Source organism: Nematolebias whitei, chromosome 14, assembly GCF_014905685.2.
Source record: "Nematolebias whitei isolate Nwh7 chromosome 14, NemWhi1, whole genome shotgun sequence".
In the NCBI taxonomy this organism is placed as follows: Eukaryota; Metazoa; Chordata; class Actinopteri; order Cyprinodontiformes; family Rivulidae; genus Nematolebias; species Nematolebias whitei.
In genome coordinates, this window is record NC_056511.1 from 14565794 (window position 1) to 14589370 (window position 23577).

At 41.1% G+C, this 23577-nt stretch overlaps 1 protein-coding gene across 2 annotated transcripts in view; it reads left to right on the forward strand.

Moving 5' to 3' along the window:
• kctd16b (potassium channel tetramerization domain containing 16b) overlaps positions 1-23577 on the forward strand; it is a 187629-nt gene that overhangs the window by 152451 nt on the left and 11601 nt on the right. The window contains exon 4 of one of the 2 annotated variants that reach the window (XM_037687899.1): positions 17247-17287. The exons of the other annotated variant lie outside the window; for it this stretch is intronic. Coding sequence (XP_037543827.1) covers positions 17247-17287 — 41 coding nt within the window. The remainder of the gene's footprint in view (positions 1-17246; positions 17288-23577) is intronic. 2 annotated transcript variants of the gene reach the window in all.

Consider the following 23577-nt stretch of genomic DNA (forward strand, 5'->3'; position numbering starts at 1 on the left):
GTGTGCAGCATGACAGAGGAGCTGACAGAGAGCAGAGCTATGACAGATTTCTACTTTTTGGAGTTGGTGTTACCTGGCATATCGAGAAATGCAAAAAAACATCAGCATCTGTTCTGGCCATTGTGAGGCTGTCTGGCTTGTGTGATGGAATGTGCCATGTAGTGAGCACTCACACTCAAATGCTGTGTGAGCTGAGCCATAAGCTGGACATGATTTCTGAGAATCACAGGCCACTTGCAATTCCTGAAACTCGCTTGTGAGAAGGAATTGACCTTGGAGAAGCTACATGCTCGGCCCGGTGGTGCTGCCCACAAAAATTTGACTGTTTTGGAGTCTCCGTTGAGATGTACCAGTAGAACTATACAGAAGTCAAGCAGAGTTGGCCTGAGCCAACTGTTATCTCAAAATGGCTCCCCATGTTGGCCTTGAATTGGCCAACTATCCCAAACTCTCCTGGATGTTGTGTGAACAAGAAGTTCTGGCTCCCAAAAACCATCTTAGCTCCAGCAAACTGGTTGGTCCACTTAAGAAGTTTACTGCTTGGTGCGGAAACAGTTTACTGGAACTCCTCAGACTGATTAAGCCCTCCGGATAGAGAGCGAAACGTCTCTATAAAAAAAGAAACTGTCCAGATGACCCAAATGAAAATTACTGGAGTGTGAGATATGATTTTATTTACACTTCTTGCCTCGTGCTTCCCTTTTCTTTTCTAAATGAAAAGGACAGCGCCTCCCACAAGGCTGTAGCCTCAGACACCTCCGTCTTTCCATGTCTGTTTGTTTGTGTATTACTTGAAAGTGTACTGAAAGGTAATTTTGTTGTGCTTTGATTTAATGACAATAAAGCGGTTTCTGATTTTAACGGGTTGTTAAGCATCTACGTTTACCTACATAAGTAAACACTTGATTCAGTAACTATTTTAGAGAGATGGGCACAACAAGTAGTAACACTAAGCATGCAATACAGATGCGCGAGCTAAGATACTACAGATGTAGCGCTCTGCTTTACATTACACAACCTACAGTAATAAAGACTTTGTACAAAATCAGTTTAGTGTTAACTGATCATAGCAAAGACTAAATGTATGCAACCAGAAGTACATATACCTACAGTACATACAAAACACACAAAACAAAGCACAACTGCTTTAAGCATTAACCTTTAATTTAACCATTAAGTATACTGTGCTATAACTATGACAGAAAATGGAGGATTTACTTGCATTTAACTTCATACAGATGAACATGTGGTACTTCCTGTTTATCATTGTTGTATTCAGTTGCTCATGAGGTCGGTTGCAGGGCTTTATCATCTTTTACATTTTTCCAGACTCTTTTTAGGTTTTGGAAATGGAATAAACTATATTCCACCCTCTAAATCAGGGCTATTCAATGAAACCGCTCAGGAGGCTACAGTTACTGAAAGCCAGCAGCTCAGGGGCTGAACATCCAGCGATTAAAGTCATTATGTAAATCAACCATTACAATGATGTTATCTTTGAAATTTGTTTATTTTGTTGCTTTGAATGGGCAGCACGGTGGCGCAACTGGTAGAGCTGCTGCCTCTCAGCGAGCAGGTCCTTGGTTCAAACCCCGGTCCAGGGGCCTTTCTGGGTGGAGTTTGCATGTTCTCTCCGTGCATGCGTTGGTTTTCTCCGGATACTCCGGTTTCCTCCCACAGACCAAAAACATGCATGTTAGGCTGATTGGTAACTCTAAATTGTCCCTAGGTGTGAGTGAGAAAGTGAACGGTTGTTTGTCTCTATGTGTCCCTGTGATGGACTTGCGACCCGTCCAGGGTGTACCCCGCCCCTCGCACAGTGATTGCTGAACATGGGCACCAGTGACCCCTGTGACCCAAAATGGAATAAGCGGGTAAAGATAATGGATGGATGGATGTTGCTTTGAATCATAAATGCAATAAACAGAACCCAAACACAGTACCCCCCCCCCCCCCCCAAAAAAAAAACCCCTGTATTTTTCAGATTTTTCAGGGGTGCCGAGTTAAAATTTAAAGGTGCTTGAGCAACCCCAAAAAGAAGCAAAATAATAATAAGTCACATATTCCTTGATTTGAAAAATTATTTTGTTTTAGAAAGACATTTAAAGAATTCATTTTGAAATTACACATTCAGCTTTTTGTTTAATCCAAATTTGGCATGTTAAACTTTGTAATGTTCACTTTATTTACTTAGCCACACACAAAAACTGGGCTTATGTCAATCAGCATAAATTATTTATAGGATGCTGGATAATTTCATGTGTCTGTATTGTTCCATCTTTGTGCAAATATTTAAGCTCTTATTAACAATTCACTACTAATAAGCCTTGTGAAAAAATGAATGAGCATACGTACATTTAGTACATTCTGTACATTATGTACTGCATTTGGTCATTTTCTGCAGAACATGCATTGATGACATTTACAGAGCTTACTTAAATTAATAATTCAGATTATTTAAGTGGGCTTCTCCACAGTAATGCATCAGTTTTCAGTATCCTATCTGCGGTAGACAAGATATGGAACAATTTCCAGTTGGAAAACACTGGTGTATTAGACCCTGATTGTATGTGAACAATCTCTGGAATTGTATGTTTTTTTTCTTCCTGATTTCGATTGAGGAAAAGGAACACATTTAAGCATTAATGCTGTGCTCTTTGAATCAGCTGTTGTTTCTATGCTAGGTCACAAGCTAGAGTTATAATTTTTGTTACCAATGCATGTGCGCAAGAACTTCAGTTTCAAGCATAATAGTCGGCTGTTAACAGCACAGCAGCCAAAATAGTGAATTCATGCATGTTTGGACTGAGCATGAGGTTGTGTTGTTCCTATATGTTGAAAAGGGTGAGCAGCACAAACAGCTCTCTGCTGTACTCCATTGTTACTTTTGATTTTCTTGTGCAAGCGCAAAGAAACTATTTGCTGCCATTCCTTGTGCACAGGTAGAATTTCACACTTATGTTGAACATTTCCCAAAAACCTCCACTCCAAGACCTGGGCGTCAATGTCAGAGAAAAGGACTGCTGTTGTCATGTAGACAAGTGGCCAAAACCCAACAGAAAAACTTTGCTTTACTTAAAAATGATTTCATTTAAACAGGGCCTTGGAGTCAGCTGTCCATGTCACAGAAAGGCTTTGGTTAAACGTGGTATTTGCATTTATACCCTGACTGTAACAGATCTCAAGCTACTCATCTGCATTATTAAAAGACAAAAATTCATGTGAAATCTGTCTAACTTTTGTTTGGGGGATAGAGTGTACTAAATAAATGAGGAAAAAGTGTGTGACAAAGTGCCATTGCCTGTGAGTCCTCTGCTGAGCTGTGATAATGCTTTCGTTTTGTTTGCAGATTACAGACAGTTTGTCCTGAAATGATCTGCAGATAATTCAGTCAGTGGACAAATCTGTGTGTTCACAGCAATGTGCAAAGCACAGTTGTACTTTCACATTTGCATACTGCCATGATGTGTACAAAAATGGGTTTTATGTTGTACCTCAACACCCAACCATTGAAATAAACTGTTTAAATGATTTGATGTGAGCGATGTTTTGATAATTTCTGGAATCAGATTGGGTAAAGTCTGACATATTCTTTAATAAAATGTATTTTGTCTACACAAACTTGAAACACTTTAGTCTTAAATTGTTTTGTTATTTTTGTTAACACAGCACTTTTCTGTATGATTGTCTCCTTTTCCATTTGCTGCCCGCTCCAAGGTGCCAACATTTTCTGCTGCTTTAAGCTGCTCACTCTGATGCCTTTAGCTTTCAAAAACCATTTTATTTTTTTTAAAGCTTTCTATTTATCACCTCTGTTACAGAAGGCAAAAAGGGACCGCGCAGCCTCATTCACATGTGAACACCTGCCATCAGCAGGATTGGAGAGAACTGACTGTACCCTTTTTCTAGTTCTGAATGGCATTTTTACCTTTTGTGTCACTGTTGTGACAAAAATAAAATCTGCTCTTTGGTGGCTAGGTTTTACATAGATAATTAAATTAGCATAAATTCTTAATGTGTTTGTGAGGTATGCAGAGTATTAGAATTGGGGAAAAGCATCATGCTTCTTGGCTGACGAAGCTAAGAACTTATTTTGACTTTGCTTTTTTCAATGAGACTAGCCATCTTGGTTACTAGTTTATGAGCACTGGTCCAGATAGGCTTTTCCACTTAAGTGATAAGAAAGTTGAACTGTTGTGTGTATGGGTGGCTGAGTGGTTGGAGCAGTCGTCCTCCAATGCAAGAGTTGGGAGTTCAATTCCTCCAGCAGTCACATGCCGAAGTGTCCCTGGGCAAGACAATGAACCCCTCATTGCCTCCAATGTGTGTCCCATTGGTGTAAGAATGTGATCTAAAAGCACTGATTCGTCTTTTTATACATATAGTAGAGCAGGGCCATTCAACTCATTCAACTAAACTGCTCAGGGGGCCACAGTTACTGAAAGCCAAGAGCTCAGGGGCCAGACATCCAGCAGTTAGTCATTAATTAAGCTTGTTTTATGGTTTAAAATCTAGTTTTATTAAAAAATGAAGCCAATGGTTGACTAGAAGATCTAGATAGATTTTGGCCCCTGGGCCGCCAGTTGAATAGTCCTGTAGTAGAGTGTAGTATGAATGGGTAAATGAGGGCATATTGAAGAGCTTTACAAACAGCTGTAACTTGTAAAGAGCTTTGAGTATCTTGATAAGATAGAAAGGTGCTATATATAGTAAGTACAGTCCATTAAGCATTTGTGTTTTAGGTTGTGTCATATCATATCACATTAACTACTTGTTTTCACCAAACATATTCAGATAGTTTTGGTGCAGACACTTTTTCTGAAGAAAAAGTAAAAAAAAAAAACTAACAAAAAAAACTAACAACTAGAAAACCTGAACATTCATGCATTCATTGCAGCAAAAATGTTAAATTGGCTTTCTAGTTTGATTACATCTGTGCTTCAACGCCTACTTTCAAAACTCTGTGCTATCGCTAATGCATTATTGAGAAGGTGGCTTGCTTTATTTATTTTGGGAGAAAATATGAAGCATTTTCACATTTTTTAAGAATATTTTCTAATTCACTGCATACATCAATATTCTATGATAAGACTGATTATGACTGAAACTATTTTTGTCAACAAGGATAATGTAATTATGCATCTCATAATTATATACCAGTCCCACGGATAATAACTAGTAATTATGCCACGAGTATTTTTCATGTAAAGTACAATAACAATGAATATAGTAATAAACTGGAAAAACAACTGGTGATCTTATTTTATTGTCACTATCATGTTAAAGCAAGAATAAAGAAACTTGAAATGTTTGTCATCAAATAGAATTAAAGCTGCAGTGAATTATTTTTCTCTAACGCAACTGTCAGCAAACTGAAAGACAGATCAGTTTTTTACATTTAGAGACTTTGGTGTTTTTACACCAAACTTCTGCTCATTTAGGTTAAAAATGCTTATGTGAGCTGAGATTAATAAAATATACTTGGATGATGCTGGAGGCAAGGTGGCACATGTGGTAGAGCTGCCGCCTCTCAGTAAGAAGGTCGCCAGATCGAATCCCGGGTTTCTGGGTGGAGTTTGCATATTTTCTCTGTGCATGCATGGGTTTTCTCCGGGTACTCCAGTTTCCTCCCACAGACCAAAAACATGCATGTTAGGCTAATTGACAACTCTAAATTGTACCTCAATGTGAGTGAGAGAGTGAATGGTTGTTTGTCTCGTGTGTCCCTGTGATGGACTTAGTCCTGTCCAGGGTGTCCCCCGCCTCTCGTACAGAGACTGCTGGGTACGGGAACCAGTGACCCATGTGACCTGAAAAGGAAGAAATGGGTAAAGATAATGGATGGATGGATGGATGGATGGATGGACGGATGGATGGACGGATGGATGGTGCTGGTGTCACTCACAAACTGTCAGTCTGTGGGTTTTTGGGGGGCTCTTTGAGTTTATCGTGCAGTTTTATTTCATTTGTGGTTTATCTTTTCTTTTTTGTTGTTGTTGTTTGAGTTCTGTTGTGTTTTCCTCTTCAGTTTAGACCAGGTCTCTTGTACTTCATTGTTAGGTTTTATTTTATTTTAGTATTCTGGTTTAGGTCTCGATTTATTTCCCAGTGTTTCTTATGCCGTTACTCATTTACTCTCAGTCAGCTTCCTCTCTGTTTTTCCACTTAGTCGGCCACCCTCACCTGTCACCGATCTGTAATCACCCCAGGTGTTGGTTGGGTTTAATTAATGTCTCTTTATATGCTTGCTCCTCAATTTGCTTTTGAGTTCAGGATTAGTCTTTTCTTGTGGTTACAGTGCTCCTTGTTTTTCTCCTCTGTGGTCCCTCAATTTCATAGTTTTGTTTAGTTGAGGTGGGGTTATTTTTTTTTTGGGGGGGGGGGGGGGGGGCTGCCTTGTCACCACTTTTTATTGACCTTGTTTATTAAAGATTTCTTTAGATATATATTAAAACTCCTCATTTTCTATCTGCGCTTGGGTCCATTTCCACCAACAAACTGACAAACATCTTTAATCATTTGAACACTTGCAAAGAAGAATTGATTACTGATCACATTCTTCAACAGAGGAAGTTTTTTTGTCATCAGAACTGCTAGGAAAATTTTAATCCATTTAAATCTGCATTTGTTATCACCCAACACCAAAAGCAACATTGTTTTTCCCTCTGCATGTGTGTTCATTTGTCTGTAGCATTAGCAAAATATCTTATGATGGGCAGGTTTAAATGTAACACTCAAAGTAAAATGACTGATAATCATCCAATTGGAAAGACTATAGGTAGAACTTATATTTGGTGTGGTGGTGACTGAGCATTATCCCCAACACTTTAGGTGCTACGCATTGTGCAACGTTCAAATATCTGTTGAACTACTGGACAGATTTGAACAAAACATCCAGAAAGTAATTTTAAGATGTACATTGAGCCAACCCAATTCATGACAGCCACTGCATCTTACCAACCAAGCTCACAAATTAAAATAACCCAGGCAATCAAGCTAAATTTAGGTGTGGCCATAGTTGGCCATCTTCAACATGCTCTCTAATCTATCACAGCTGGGATGGACTCACAATATTGCATGAGATTATGTATCCCACAAAAAATGGCAACTGTTCTGTCACTTTTCAGGATAAGATGCTTTTACTGTAGTTTTTATTTTCTTTCTTCCTCTTCTTTCAGCTGCTCCCCTCTTCAGGGGTCGCTACAGCAAACTAATTTGCATAAGAGTATGACAATTGTTTTTATGCTGGATGCCCTTCTTGACACAACCACAGACCACCGAGCTACCACAGCCTTCTGTGTGGAGCAGAGCTCCATCTAGTGCGCCCAGTGGAGCAGAAGGTGGGGGTTAGGGGCCTTACTCAAGAGAGCGTTCAAAGTTCAGAGTTTCTTTATTTGTCGTTCGCACCACATGCGGTACACATGGTGGAACGAGATTGTGTACGCAGGGTCCCAGTTACATCCAACAATAAAATGTAAAATGTATAAGAAAAAGATCTAAGATATGAACTAAGAAAAACATCAACTAAAAATATGCTAAGCACTAGTAACATTCATTCAACCTTTATTTAAACAGATAAATCACACTGAGCCCCAAAAACTTATTTACAAGTGAGACCTGTTTGGACAGACAATAAAAGTGGTAAACTGAACACATGTAGGAATTGGAGGTGAAAAAATTCCTATCAGACATTTTTTTTCCCTGCCCGAGAAAAAAAAACCTGATATTAAAAAACACCACGCACAAACAAGCACATAGTGACGTAGACATTCTGCAGAGGGGGGACGACGAGAGAGGTGAGCGTGTTCATAGATGCTCTCGAGGGCACTGTAAGAGTTCTGATAAGGATGGAATAATCAGCCAATGTCCTCCGGTGAGATCCATAAACATTCTCGAGGTATGTCGAGGAATTGCCAAAAATAACGTCTGAGAATCCAAGAGTCCTGAAATGATGACACAAGTTTATTCAGCTGGTTCCATCTGATTATCAGTTAGAAATTCCTCAGGGAGGGGGTGGTGAGCGTCAGATCACATGTTCTCCAGGCAAATTCAGACAAGATGACCGTCAAGGCCAGCCAAGGGAGCCAAAATCAGATAAACACAATTGTTTTGGGGACAGGCAGAAATTTTTCTTCCTTTTTTTTTCCTCCCTTGTCCTGTCTGGCATTGTGACACTAAAGCCCCCAGTATACTCCCGCGTAAGTCCATACGCAGAGGTACGCACGTACGTACGCAGAGGTACAAGCGTACCCCCCAGGGCATGTCCATGCAAAGCTCAATTTTTACGACCGCATACGCGTACACGGTGTTGCACAATAAACTGCCCGGCGACAGACTGTTTTGTATGCGACACCAATGTATTAAATTCCCCTTCTTCATCCCTGCTCTGGCCTTTTCTTTTGTTTGTTTTTTTGCCAAGAGGCAAGTGATCTCTTCCTCCTCCGTTGATGCAATGACTAAAATGGTGAGAAATGAAGGAACTTGTCACGAGCAAATTAAACTCAGGTCTAGCGTGGGTGGCTGCGGGAGGGTCTGGAGATTTCCTGGTGTGCTGGTCTGATGTGTGGGCTGTAGAGCTAGCGCTCCCTGTTTTTTTTTTTTGTTTGTTTTTTTTTAAGATCTTTTCATTAACAACATATAAACACAAAACACTGCTGTGGCTGAGGCTGCCAGAGCTCTTTTTTTTTTCCCGACCTGTCAATAAATCCAGTAGGCGTGTCAGCAAATGACCAATCGGCAACCTCAATTTGTCCCGAAGGTAAACGCCCCTTTTCTGTGAAGCTGCTCTGCAGCTGCTCGGGGAGTACGGTGGAGTCTGAAGTCTGAACCCTCTGCGTACAGTACATGCGTACGTACGCGTGAACGGACGTACGTGGCAGTATACTGGGGGCTTTATAATTATTGTCTGAGTGTCAAAGTGATGCCCAACAGATGTACCGTCACAAGCAGAGCATTATGGCTGGCCTTAATGCTCCACTTATATATAAATTAAATTTTATTTGAATTTGCTTTGGGCTTGTTTCAGATGTAATGGACATGGGATGAAAAACAAAAAAGATAACAAAGCAGAAAAGTGAGAGAAGAGTTAAAAAGGTAAAGAAGGAGATAGGAATAGAGAGAGGGATAAAAAGAACACAAATCAACATCATTGAAGTCTGCCTCTAGACCTGCAGAAAAAAAAAAGACAAAACCGAGAAACCAGAACAACAAACAACATATATAATGATACTTATAACATAATTATAAATCATTTTATACAGTACATGGTAATACAAGATATATTTAGTGGCCACCACAACCCAACTGAGTATGTATCTGATAAACACCTGAATCTAAACACCTGTGTGAGCATGCTTGTCACTAAGGTATCTCCATAAAAATGTTCAATAGTGGATGTGGGGACCCACAAACCCGTCCCCACAGGACATGATGGTAACACAGGGAAGACCGAAACCACAGACACACAGCGGCCCCCAAGCCCAGAACGTCGGGAGTCCCCCAACAGGGACACCTGCATCCCCCAGAGAGAGAAGCAAAGGGAAGCCCCAGGCGATTCACAGCAACCACAATGCAGAAACCCCAGGAGGCTGTAGCAACGAGTCCACAGGCCCCGCCGGCAACCCGTCCCTCCAGAGTGGATCCGGCCATGGACACCGAGCCCCGAGTCCCGAGATCATACCACCCCCCAACAGAGGTCCGACAGAGCCAGGGCACCCAGGCCCCGGCAGGCAGCCACCAGAGCAGGCCCTTACACACCCCACCACCCAGCCCCAGCTGCTGAGAGCCGCCAATGCACCGGCAGCAGGGGGGCCCACCACCAGAGAGGAGCACGACACACCAAATGGGGGGCCAAAACTGATCCAAGAGAGGGGACCACCTAAAACCCAACCTGAGACACACAAAGACAGCCCGACAGAGCCTCTGTTGGGCCGTCCATGCGCCCCACCGACTCGACAGCGACCGCAAGCCGGCCCCAGAGCAGCAGGGAGCAGCAGCTAAGGAAGGCCAGCCCAGCGCACCAATGCAGGCAGAACTTAATGACATCTACCTTGAGTCTGTGTTGGTCGACTCGGTTCTGAAATGTCCAAATTATATGGCCACACCGATGGAACGTGACTGAGTAAAATCCCCAAGATCTGATCCATTCAGCCCAAAGCATTTGATTCTGGGTACTCGAGACACGAACCAAGCCATCATAAAGGCAAGCAGTATGATCGGGTCCAAATTTGCTGCCGACGTCTTCCTTGATTGATTGATTAAACCAGCAACCAGCCGAATACAAAAAGCAGGAATCAGTTATCAAAAATCCAATTAAATGTGTGTCCTTAAAATCCACAGATGGCAGCAGAGATAGACACATCACCAAGTCTTCCAAGTCAATGAGATATCCAGCTGCGTGCGTGCCAACAGGGCAAATCGGCTCGCCTAAAGCCCATCTTCTCTTAGAAGAAATGTTGTAAATTGAGTTGAGGGACCAACTGATCAAAACAAGTCCATAATTATGGTTCGGAAGAAATGAAAGAGAGGCTCAGAAGCAGTTTCACAGACAGATAGAGCAGCAAAGCAAAGTGGAGAGGGAGGGGATAGGAGAAGCATCCAATCTCGGCAAGAGCAAGTGGTGAAGTGAGTGAACATAAAAACAATATGCTGAACAGCAGCACAAACATGAGTCTGTGTGAGTAGATGAGCACGAATGAACACAGCAACATGATGAGATTTTTCAGTGATTTTCCTGGTTAGAGATTCATGAGTCTAACAGCTTCAGGGTAGAAGCTATTCATCAGTCTAGTGGTTCTACACTTAATGCTCCTTAACCTCCTTCATGAGGGGAGTGGGGCAAAAAGTGTGTGTGCTGGGTGAGTGGGGTCCTTCATGATGCAGGTGGCCCTCTTCCTGCATGGTGTAGATGTTTGTGATGGTGGGGAGGCTGACTCCAATAGACTTCTGTGCAGCCTTCACCATTCTCTGCAAAGCTTTTCTTTCTGCAGCTGTGCAGCCTCCTTGCCACACATTGATGCTGGAGCACAGGATGCTCTCCACTGCACACCTGTAGAAGGAGGTGAGGACTGAGCTTCCCAGACCAACTCGTCTCAGCTGCCTGAGGAAGTAGAGTCTCTGATGAGCTTTCTTGATCAGACTGGTAGTGCTGCCCCAGCTGAGGTTGTCATTCAGGTGTACACCCAAGTACTTGTAGCTGGAGACCACTTCCCAGCAGATCCTCCTATGTTCAGGGGGGCCCAGAGTGGGGCAAATGAGGGTGGAGACAGGTGTGAGTGCTTCACCTTCTCCACCCACATTTTGTTGTTGGTCTGGGGGAGTTGAACCTTCTGATCACAGGCCCACTTTTTGTAAACTCTGCACCAACACTCCTCTACTTTACTTTTATTGTAGTTTTAAAGCAATACATATATTTTCCTTCAAGAAATGTTAGATAATTAATTAAATCAGTTTCAGTGAAAGTAAAATAAGGACATTGATTTATGTTGATTTACCGTTGTATAATTTCCCTCTTTTTGCAATTATGCACTGCAATTAGCATATTCCCAAATTAAAAAAGGTACAGTTGTCTTCTTCTTTCAGTGAAAAAGAAGACAACATTGTTTGTTCCAGCTCCCTCAGCTGTTTTGTTACAAATTTAATTTGAATTTTTTTTAATTTTTTATTCTGTAATATAAAAAGACTAAAACAAAACATCCTGGCTGCATATTTCTGTGACATATGGTGAAACGTACAGTACATGCACAACCATACATACAGCCTATGCTTTCTAAAGCATATTTTTCAATCTCAATGGGAATTTATAGACTGACATAAAAAAAGAGAAAGATGAGAAAATATGCAGCTAGAAGTAGAATGTTTTTTTTTATGTAGTGCCACACTAACATGTTACAAATGTGTATTTATTGTAGAGGAGAGTGACTGCTGGCTCAGAAAAAAAGTGGGTGTTTTACAAAGCAAAGCTATCAAACAAATCATTTCATGCCGCCTTGTGAAAAATGGATCATTTTGCATTACAAGCAAAGGCACGTGAAAGAAAGTGTGTGTGTGTGTGTGTGTGTGTGTGTGTGTGGGGGGGGGGGCATTGCTCATCCCTGTTATTAATTATGCCAACCTTGCATATATTGTCAGAGCCACAAATACGCTTGGGAACAAACACCCCCTGCATTCTGGATCAGGTTCTCATTTGAGGGCTGACATCTTTGCCCCGAACTTCATTCCAGGGGCACGGACAGTTTAATCAATATCTGACCAACCAAGCTTATCTTCTCACGGCTAAATACGAGGCAGCAGAGATGTAAAGCAGGCTCCTGCTAGTTCACGTTCCTGCCTCAAACAGCATCTGTCATGCTGAAGTGTCCTTGGGTAAGACGCTGAATCATTGCCAAATGTTATTGATGTTCTATTGACCTCTTCATGGAGAGAAGCATGAGGGGGGATATATAGCACTCAGTGGAACTCGCTGAATCCATTCCAATATGTCTACATCCTTTGTAAAGGTTTACATCTGTTTGCACTGAGGAGGGATAATTAACTGTTAACATTTTCCAAAAAAAATTTTTGGGGAAAAAAGGGTTCTTCTGTGAGATACAAAGGCTTGGACCAAAAGGGGCTGAAGAGTTTGTCATATTTAGTTTCTGTAAAGGGGGGGGGGGGCATCAGAAGACAGAAGGTGAGTCTGTGAGTGGAAGATCACGGTTTGATCACCCAGACCAACAACATCAAAATGTTGGTGGGAAATGTAAAGCACCCACACCTGTCTCCACTCTCATTTGCCCCACTCTGGGCCCTTGAGCAAGCCCCTTAACCCCCACCATCTGCTCCCCCAAGGGCCCTAGATAGCAGCTCTCTGCTCCACACAGAGGGCTATGGTAGCTCGGTGGTCTGCAGTTGCATCAGGAAGGGCATCCGGTGTAAAAACAATTGCCAAGTCTTCATGCAAGTTAGTTTGCTGTGGCAACCCCGATGAAGGGAGCAGAAGAAAAAATAAATAAATAAAAGTTTCTATGAGAAAAAAGGAACCTTTAAGGTAAGGTTGTGACTTTGCCTTAGGATCTTCAACTACAATATAAGAACAAACCTAGTTTCATCATATGCTGTGTGTCCTGAAATGAATCGCAAAATGGGTCCCATACTGCCAAATATTTGCCCGATAATATGCCTGAGTATCTTCTTCCCTCTTTTCTGATTGATTCTTCACAGCGACTGGTCTGAAGCTCAAAGGAGGAACCTCTCTTTTTTATAACTTTTTTAAAAATTATTATTATTATTGTCGGGCAGCACGGTGGCGCAACTGGTAGAGCTGCTGCCTCTCAGCGAGCAGGTCCTTGGTTCAAACCCCGGTCCAGGGGCCTTTCTGGGTGGAGTTTGCATGTTCTCTCCGTGCATGCGTGGGTTTTCTCCGGGTACTCCTGTTTCCTCCCACAGACCAAAAACATGCATGTTAGGCTTATTGGTAACTCTAAATTGTCCCTAGGTGTGAGTGAGAGAGTGAATGGTTGTTTGTCTCGTTTGTCTCTATGTGATCCTGTGATGGACTTGCGACCCGTCCAGGGTGTACCCCGCCCCTCGCACAGTGATTGCTGGACATGGGCACCAGCGACCCCCGTGACCCAAAATGGAATAAGTGGGTAAAGATAATGGATGGATGGATTATTATTGTCATGCAGCTAGAAAATCTAACTTAGATTAAAAAAAAAAGAATTACAGCATAAATGTTTGAGATAACAAATAGGTCAGATTTAATATGTTCAGTCTTGAAAACTAAATAGATCACCCAGTTTTTTGATTCCTTTAGCTTGCTCTGCAGAAACATCAGAAATCCATGCACTTCACACACTGGGACTTAATTCAGAAAGTCCTGTCCAACTTGACATACCTTTGTTGAGAAGTTGTCCAAATTACATCTAAAATGTTTTAAGATGGTGTTTGCTATAAGATTGTCAAGAACAAAATTTCAAATGAGCATTGACATGTCGATTAAGTTCTTTACAGAGCAAAAAAAGTAGTAAACTTGCTTCAAAATAATTTGTTTGTAAAACTAATTTCTTTAGTTTGACGGTAATGTGTGTTCTTCAACTAGGGCTGCAACTAACGATTATTCAATAATCGATTCATCGGCCGATTATTTTTTCGATTATCGATGAATCGGGGGGGAAAAAAAAGTTTAAATTTCCACCCCTTTATTCCAAAATTTGACTGACATAGCAATTCGCACAAAAAACAGGTTGCTATTTGACTATTCTGTTAGTAAAATATTGAATAATAAAAAATAAAAGTTAGTCAAATAGCTTAAAAAAATTAATGTACACAAAAATATATACAAATGTATCTTTACACCTGCACAATATGTAGCTACTTTGTAAAATGTGTCCTTGAGGGAAGAGTGTAACCTGGATTAAAAGTGTGGATTATTGTAACCTGAGTTAAAAGTGTGGATCATTGTAGTGACGCCTTCATCTTCAACCATCGATGGAGGCCTCATGTCAGTGACGATCATGTTCAGGATGTTTCAGTGAAGACAGCTGCTGCTGTGGTGTCCATGATGTCTGTCATGAAGGCTGTCATTGTTTGTTGTTGTTTTCTGGAATGAGACAGTAAATATGTATTATAGCATAATTTACAGCAACTCAAGAAATGCCTTGTTTCACTTACAGTGTTAGGTTCAGGCAAAAGTAGCTAAAAGAGTAATTAAACACACACACACACACACACATATAAAATACTTAATTACACACATTTGAGTAGATGTAATACATTACTTTAATTCCTGTTTAAATGCAATTCATCCTGCCATACCTGCAGTGTCTTCAGCCTTTGACAACAAACTAAGTTGAAGCTTAATCATTAAATTATTATCTTTGTGTTAGATTTATTTATAAATCACATTTAAACACTGCTTGTACCAATTAAATTAAATAAAAAGTAACACATGTTCTCTATCACCGTCATTAATCAGATAACAAACAAGCAGCAGCTTCAACTACAGACAGACTTACGTTACGTTTTCTCACTTGGAAACAGAACAATGTGTTAAATTGTAGAGACTCACCTGCAACATGAGTTGGGAGTGAAACACGTATCAGCTGCAGCTCCTTCCTCCTCCTCGTGACTCCGACATGTTTACGTTTATCAGCGTGATTCTCCTGTGTCGTGTCGTCAATTTTCATAGCTGCACGTTTCTCATTTTTTTATTTTTGTGAAGTTCTCCCACACTTTGGAGGACTTGGGGCGAACAGTTTTCGCTGCGTTGGTCATTTGTAAAATTTACTTAATTTCCTTTGAAAACACCGACTCTGCTCTGCTTCCACCTCCCCCCTCGCTCTGTTCAACTCGCGCTGCAGTTTTTTTTTTTTACTTTATTCAGTCAGTCAGCATTGACAATGAACTGCAGGTGAACAAAACGGCTTTGCAGCGCCGTGAGAGACGCTTAATCGCGCAATACAACAAATCGATAATGAAATTCATTGCCAACGCTTTTAATCATCTATTTTTATCGATTTTATCGATTTTATCGATTCGTTGTTGCAGCCTTATCTTCAACCACTAAATCCTTCAATCCTTTAAATAGGCCTGTTCCCTCTGACTAAGCTGTCTAAAGACAACTTTTTTGGGGGGGGGGGGGGGGGGGGGGGGAATCTTGATATGCATAGACATTTTAATCATTCATTTATTCATTCATTCAGTATTTTAAAGTCCTGACACATAAAAAAATAGATACATATTAAGTTTATATGTGCATAATAAAATATTATGATAAAAAGAGGACTCAGTCTAAACTCTTAACATCTTTAGATCTTGTCAAAGCACTTTTGATGGGACAAGGACAAGACAGGACACAGGACAAGACTCAGCTGTTCACCTCCACCTCACAGATAAGGGACACTCTTTTGAGGACCAAAATGTGCACATTTTGGACCGAGAACACAGATGGTTTGAGAGGGGGGTGAAGGAGGCAATTTATGTAAAAAGAGAAAAGCCGTCTCTTAACAGAGGAGGAGGCCTTAGATTTTCACTTTCAAAAACCTATAATGCAACTTTAAAACAGATTCCCAGCCAGTTTTCACACATGATGGGAACAGAGGGGCCTCGTCTGTGAATTAGAGGAACAAAAGACTCTTACTGTTAATGTTGTTTAGGTGTGAATTGCCAATCTACATATGTGTGTGTGTCTTATCTCACTCAGCCTTATAACCTGAATCTCTCACTATATGTTTACATGGACATAAGTAACCGGATCAAATGGCCGGTCGGAATAAAAGTGTGTCATGTAAACACTCCGTTCGGGTTATTTTTTGTGTATTCGGCGCGATACGATATAATTTGTGATCAGAACGAAACGGGTGGTTTACGCCGATCCGAAACCCGATCGGTGCGCATGTAAACGCTTGATCTGTTCGTTTTTATCTGATGGTGAAAAACTGACCTGACTGCGCATGTGCGACTTTGCCATTTCCGCCTGGCTAACGCTAATAATATTAGCATGTCAGGGAAGTAAAACTGGTCGGTGAGAGACACAACATTTCTACTAGAAACTTTGAAAGAGCTCAAAATGATCTGTATTACCTGTAGCTCAGTCAGGGAGTGCAATAACGTCTCCACCATCATTAAAACCTGTCGCGGGTCAATTTTGGGTGCTCAGGTTTGTTTAAGTTTACCCGGAAGTAGAACTTCTTCTTCGGTGGTTTTTTTAAGGAGAGTTTACCACTCTGCGCATGTCAGTACTGCTGTTCAAAACAAAGCCCGCTGCATGTAAACGCTCGTCATGAACAGATTGTGCCCATGTAAACAATACATTTGAATTATTCAAACAGAACACATTTCAATCCGGTCAAAGAATTCTGCGCATGTAAACATAGCTAATGAAAAGACTGTTTTAGAAAACTGCTATGGTAAATTAGTTGATTAATGTATAACATGATCATGTGCTTCATGTTAAAACTACTGTATATAGGCAGTAAATTATATATTTCAATACAAATTAAAGAACTAAAAGTTCTTGTGTAATGCTGTGCGTAGCGGTAGATATGCATAAAAATATCAATAAGTGATAAGACTTACAGTCTTTGCATTCCACAAGCTTTTTTTGTGTTTAGTTTAAAATTGTTCTTGTTTTTGATCAAAGAAAATACGATGAGAAAAAACGAGAAGTGCGAAGAGAAGAGGTAGGGACCGGAGGAGACAGACGCAGGCGGCAGTTGAGATTTTGTTTTGCCAAGATCATTTATCTCCACTGAGCAGCCTCCTAGTGCAGAAAGACTTCATGACAAAAATCAATCAGAGGGCAATCGTCCATACACAGCCACTAATGTGCCCACCTATCAATACAGGCAGAGCAGAGAGAAGAGGCACGGCGGCGGCAGCAGCAGAGGGCTGGAAAGAACTGAAAGTAGCATTTTGCCATTCCTCTCTAGTACATTAAAAATTGTGGCAGCATGATGGATTAGTGGTTAGCACTGTTGCCTCACAGCAAGAAGGTCCTGGGTCCAATCCTCGAGTTGGACCTGGGGTCTTTCTGGGTGGAGTTTGCATGTTCTCCTTGTCTAAAAAAGTTAAATCTGGTCCTCTGGACATTCAAAAAAACAAAACAAAGCAAATCAACAAAAAAAATGTAGAAACGTTTCGTCTTTCATCCGAGAGACTTCCTCAGTCTGAGGAGCTGTATTCAGCTCAGTCTCTTAAATAGCACCGTCTCAGGGTGGATCAACCAGTGTTGCTGCTGACAACCAAAACCAGCTGATCACATGCTCAAGAAGGACCATCAGCATAACAATGGATCATTAGCACACTGATGGCTGTTTACTGTTCACAGAGGGCTGAGTGATACTAGCAATCACAGCATTGTAAGAGGGGGACAGTTGAACACGTAGGCCTCCACCCCTGTTTAATGATGGACATCATCAGGCCAGGACTCTGCGGTCTACACTCATCTCCAGGCCAGCGGTCACTCTTTCAGGGATGATGTTCACATCCTGGACAGAGAGGAACGATGGTTTGAGAGAGGAGTAAAGGAGGCCATCTTTGTGAAAAGAAATCGTCCATCATTAAACAGGGGTGGAGGCCTACGTGTTCAACTGTCCCCCTCTTACAATGCTGTGATTGCTAGTATCACTCAGCCCTCTGTGAACAGTAAACAGCCATCAGTGTGCTAATGATCCATTGTTAGGCTGATGGTCCTTCTTGAGCATGTGATCAGCTGGTTTTGGTTGTCAGCAGCAAAACTGGTTGATCCACCCTGAGACGGTGCTATTTAAGAGACTGAGCTGAAAACAGCTCCTCAGACTGAGGAAGTCTCTCGGATGAGAGACGAAACGTTTCTACATTTTTTTGTTGATTTGCTTTGTTTTGTTTTTTTGAATGTCCAGAGGACCAGATTTAACTTTTTTAGATTTTTCTACCTGGATTATTGAGCATGCATCAGGATATGTTCTCCTTGTGTTTGCGTGGGTTTTCCCCAGGAACTCCAGTTACTTCTCTCAGTCCAAAAACATGCGTGTTAGGCTGTCTTCAGGCCCAGACCACCCTTGCAAAAGAGATCTGTGATCTCAGTTTAATTTGCCTGGTTAAACAGATGATAATAAATACTCAAACTGTTACAGATAGTCCCTATCTATATGTATAAAAACAGGAGGTTTTTAGTTGCTAAAATTAACATTTTGGATTCAAAACCTCTCATTCTTTTATGTTTCTGTGATAATACCTTTCCAACACGTGTCTTAGCCTTGTTTTGCTTGCAGCTCAATGCAAGAAGAAAACTAATTTTCTTTTCTCAAACACAAAGTAAATTATTACCTGCATTCATTTGGACTCACCATGCTTTGACAGTGTAGTCACACCACATGAGGTCTTTGAAAACTCTTGAAAAGAGTCAAATAGTTATGTGTTGAGGTTTACTTATAGCTCCTACACTGTTGACCTCTGATGTGCATCATATTGTGTCAGTTTTTATACATTTTTTTTAATTAACTGCCTGTCATGGCAGCAGTAATGATGTAATTGCCAGTGTTTGTGTGAGTGTGCACGCATGTGTTAAATTGCCTGAATGTTGGCAAAATATCTTCTGACATACAAAATGAATTTTAATGAAACTTGTAGAAATTATTTGATAAATATCTGATAAATATCTACAACTGATTAAATTTTGGAGTCAACCAGATTCAAGATGGTCACCACAGTTAACTGTTCTTAGCAAACATTAAAATGTCTTCAACAATCATTTTGACTGATTTTGGGCTCAAATTTGGCATGTGTGCAGCTGAGAGTCATCCTCAATGTGCACTCTGAGCACTGACAGACTTTGCAAGATCTTTGTAAATGACTGTTGGAGTCAACATTTTCTGTCTGCTAGCAAAATATTGCATGAAAATTACATATTTTTTAAACAAAACTCTCTGAAAGCAATTATTCTATGCTCAAATGGTCAACATTTTAACTTGAATCAATTAAATTTTGTCACCACATTTTATACACCTTATCAAAGACAAAAATGCCTTTAATTTAGCCAATTTTACTGTTAAGTTAAGACTTGATGCTGTGGTAGCTAAAGGCCTCTAGACAAGACTTTAAGTTCAGATTTGTTTGTGTTAAATTGTACAGCACAATCTAAAAAAGTTAAATCTAGTTCTCTGGACATTCAAAAAAAAAAAAAAAATTGTAGAAAAGTTTCGACTTTCCTCCGAAAGACGTCTTCAGTCTGAGGTGCTGTATTCAGCTCGGTCTTATAAATAGCACCTTCTCAGAGTGGATCAACCAGTTTGCTGCTGACAACCAAAACCAGCAGCTTACATGGTCAAGAAGGACCATCAGCCTAACAATGGGTCATTAGCACACTGATGGCTGTTTACTATTCACAGGGGGCTGAGTGATACTAGCAATCACAGCGTTGTAAGAGGGGGACAATTGAACACGTAGGCCTCCACCCCTGTTTAACGATGGACGATTTCTTTTCACAAAGATGGCCTCCTTTACTCCTCTCTCAAACCATCGTTCCTCTCTGTCCAGGATGTGAACATCCTCATCCCTGAAAGAGTGACCGCTGGCCTGGAGATGAGTGTAGACCGCAGAGTCCTGGCCTGATGATGTTGATCTTCTGTGCTGGGCCATCCTTTTGGCCAGTGGCTGTTTAGTTTCCCCGATGTAAGACTGATCACAGCCCTCCTGACACTGAACAGCATACACAATATTACTCTGTTTGTGCTGGGGGACTGGATCTTTGGGATGAACCAGTCTTTGCCATAATGCATTTTGGGGTTTAAAAGCCACTGGGACGTTATGTTTAGAAAATAAACGTCTCAGTTTCTCTGAAACTCCCTCAACATATGGAATGACCACTGGTCTGGGTTCCTCCTTTTCACCTGATGGCTGACTGGAGTCCTGTTTGGGTTTCTTCTCTGCTTTCAGGAAGGCCCAGTAAGGATATCCACATTGCTCTAGAGCCTGTCTTGTATGGGATTTCTCCTTCTGCCTGGCTCCCGAGTTAGTGGGGACGCTGTCTGCTCTGTGATACAGAGTCCTGATGACTCCTAACTTGTGCTCCAAAGGGTGATGGGAGTCAAACTGCAAATACTGGTCTGTGTGGGTGGGTTTGCGGTACACCTCAGTTTGCAAATGTCCTCTATCAGAGACTGAGACCTCACAGTCCAAGAAAGCCAACTTGTCATTTTTTACATCTTCTCGTGTGAACTTGATGTATTTATCCACAGAGTTGATGTGGTCAGTAACATGTTGGACTTCCTGAGATTTAATTTTAACCCAGGTGTTGTCAACATACCTGAACCAATGACTTGGTGGTGTCCCTGAAAAGGACGTCAAGGCTCTCTTTTCTACCTCCTCCATGTACAGGTTGGCAACAATAGGAGAAACTGGAGACCCCATAGCACACCCATGTTTCTGCCTATAATATTGCTCCCCATATGTGAAGTAGGTTGACTGTAGGCACAGTTTCAAGAGTTGACACAGTTGTTCTGTGGAAAGCGTGGTCCTGCTGCTCAGAGTGGTGTCTGATTTTAATCTTAAACTGACCACCTCTACTGCATCATCAACAGGAATGCATGTAAAGAGTGATGTGACATCAAAAGAGACCATTGTTTCATCAGTCTTCATGATCATTGTTTTGGCAACAAATTAAGGAAAAAAAGGCACATTTTTACAGAGCATGTTGTACAGCTCCTTGTTCAAGAAAACAAGAACACTATTGAATACTTTCTAATGAAACTATAGATAAAACCTGCAGACTTGGGCAGTAGCTTAGCTTTGTCTGTGTGTATGTGTGTGTGCTTGAGTTTATTCCATCTATTTACTTGAGAGTGGTGTGCATTAGCTGTTCTGACCGCAGCTGACAAAAGTTGAGGAGGTTCCTGCTGAGATCAATACATCAGTGCCCCGAGCAGCTGTCAGGAGCCGCCGTGTGTTTGGGTTTGTGTGTAATAGCATGTGACAGTCATTAGACTTCAGTCAGACCTTCGGCCCACCTGCCTGGAAAAAGACAGAACACAAGATCACAAGAATCCACCACACACACACACAAACCGCCGAGGCACATACAAAGTAATAGGCCGATGATGACCAGAGGCATGGCCCAAAATCTGAGGACAAGAATGGGAACACCACCTGACACCAGAATCCCCTTTTCAGGACAACATCATGCGAATGCTGCAATTCAATGTCATCTACATTCTGAAAGACAACTAAAGGCCTGCAAACGTATTTTTACACCCCCCCCCCCCCCCAATCCTGTACACAGTAAATGTAAAAGTAAGTGGAAAAATCAGTAGTGCACAAACAGGCTCTCACATACCACATCACTGCATGTTCATGAATTTCTATATTTGATGAAACAGACACCCACACATACATGTGCTCGGCCCTAAAGGCAACCGTGACCTCACATTCTCACATTAGAGAAGAGCAACACGTATATTTGACCTAAAGCAGAAATAACCAAACACAGCGGCCCTATAAATGTAATGTGCACTTCACAACAAAGTCAGGAACATAGATTTCGCAATACGCATTTACAAATGTAAATCAAAGTGAGTTAAAATAAAATGTCTATAATTAAAATGAGCAAAAATAATAATTCTTGAGACAATTGATGATGCCACAATAAACATTTTTATTTTTTAGTCATACATCATGTATGTTTTAAGTTATGCTAAAGGCTTACTCTGTTATAAACTTAAGGTACGGGTTTTAACTGAGTCCCAACATGTCACGATGATTGAAATAAGCCAACTATACAGTAAATAAAATGTTCATCTTTTGCCTCTGTTTAAATGGTAGATGTGTCTTGTGATATCGATAAATAATGCAATACAAAGTACACCTCTTTACTTGACTGCTCGTTTATAAAAACATCCTTACATAGAAGTAGTAGTGTCTGACAGGACAGTGAAATGATCTCTTTTTAAAACATCTTTTAATATGAAAAATGAATTTCCACCTTTTTTAAATCACTCGCCACCTAAAGCATGGAATCAGTTGCAATTATTTGTGTGCATGTGTGCAATTTTTCTTTGTCTTGTAGTAAAACACCTCATGATTAACTAGATGTATATTTTACTGACTGTCCCACAATGTATATTTGCACCTATATTGGTTAAAAGAATAAAACCCAATTTTTCCCCCAAAAAACAATATTTTTGCATTAAAACACATGCAGTCAGCAGGACTCAAGGCTCCAGTATACTGCTGCGTACGTCCGTTCACGCGTACGTACACGTGTACTGTACGCAGAGGGTTCAGACATGATACTCCAGTGTAGATCTCAAGCAGCTGCAGAGCAGCTTCACAGACAAGGGGCATTTACCTTTGGGACAAATTGAGGTCGCCGATTGGTCATTTGCTGACACGCCTACTGGATTGATTGACAGGTCGAAAAAAAAGAAAAAAAAAGCGAGTGCTGGCAGCCTCAACCGCAGCGGCATTCTGTGTTTATATGTTGTTAATAAAAAGATCTAAAAAATAAAAAAACAGGGAGCGCTGGCTCTACAGCCCACACATCAGACCAGCCCACCAGGAAATCTCCAGACTCTCCCGCAGCCATGCTGGACCTGAGTTTAATTCGCTCCTCACAAATTCTTCCATTTCTCACCATTTCAGTCATGGCATCAACGGAGGAGGAAGAGATCACTTGCCTCTTGGCAAAAAAACAAAAGAAAAGGCCAGATCAGAGATGAAGAAGGGGAATTTAATACATCGGTGTCGCATACAAAACAGTCCGTCGCCGGGCAGTTTATTGTGCGACACCGCATACGCATATGCGGTCGTAAAAATTTGAGCTTTGCACGGACATGCCCTGGGGGATACGCTCGTACCTCTGCGTACGTACGTGCGTACCTTTGCGTATGGATGTATGCGGCAGTATACCAGGGGCTTAATTGTTGCTATATATACTACTTTGTAAGTGATAGCAATAAACATGCACTTTTTTCAAGTTCAATTTTGAATTTAAATTATAACTGTACTGTTGCCTTACATAAATCACAGCTGCCAATACATCATGTTAAACCTTTTGTTGTAAGGGGGTCCTGCATAGTGTCGTTGCCCCAGAATAAGCAACTTACTGCAGTTTAAATGACC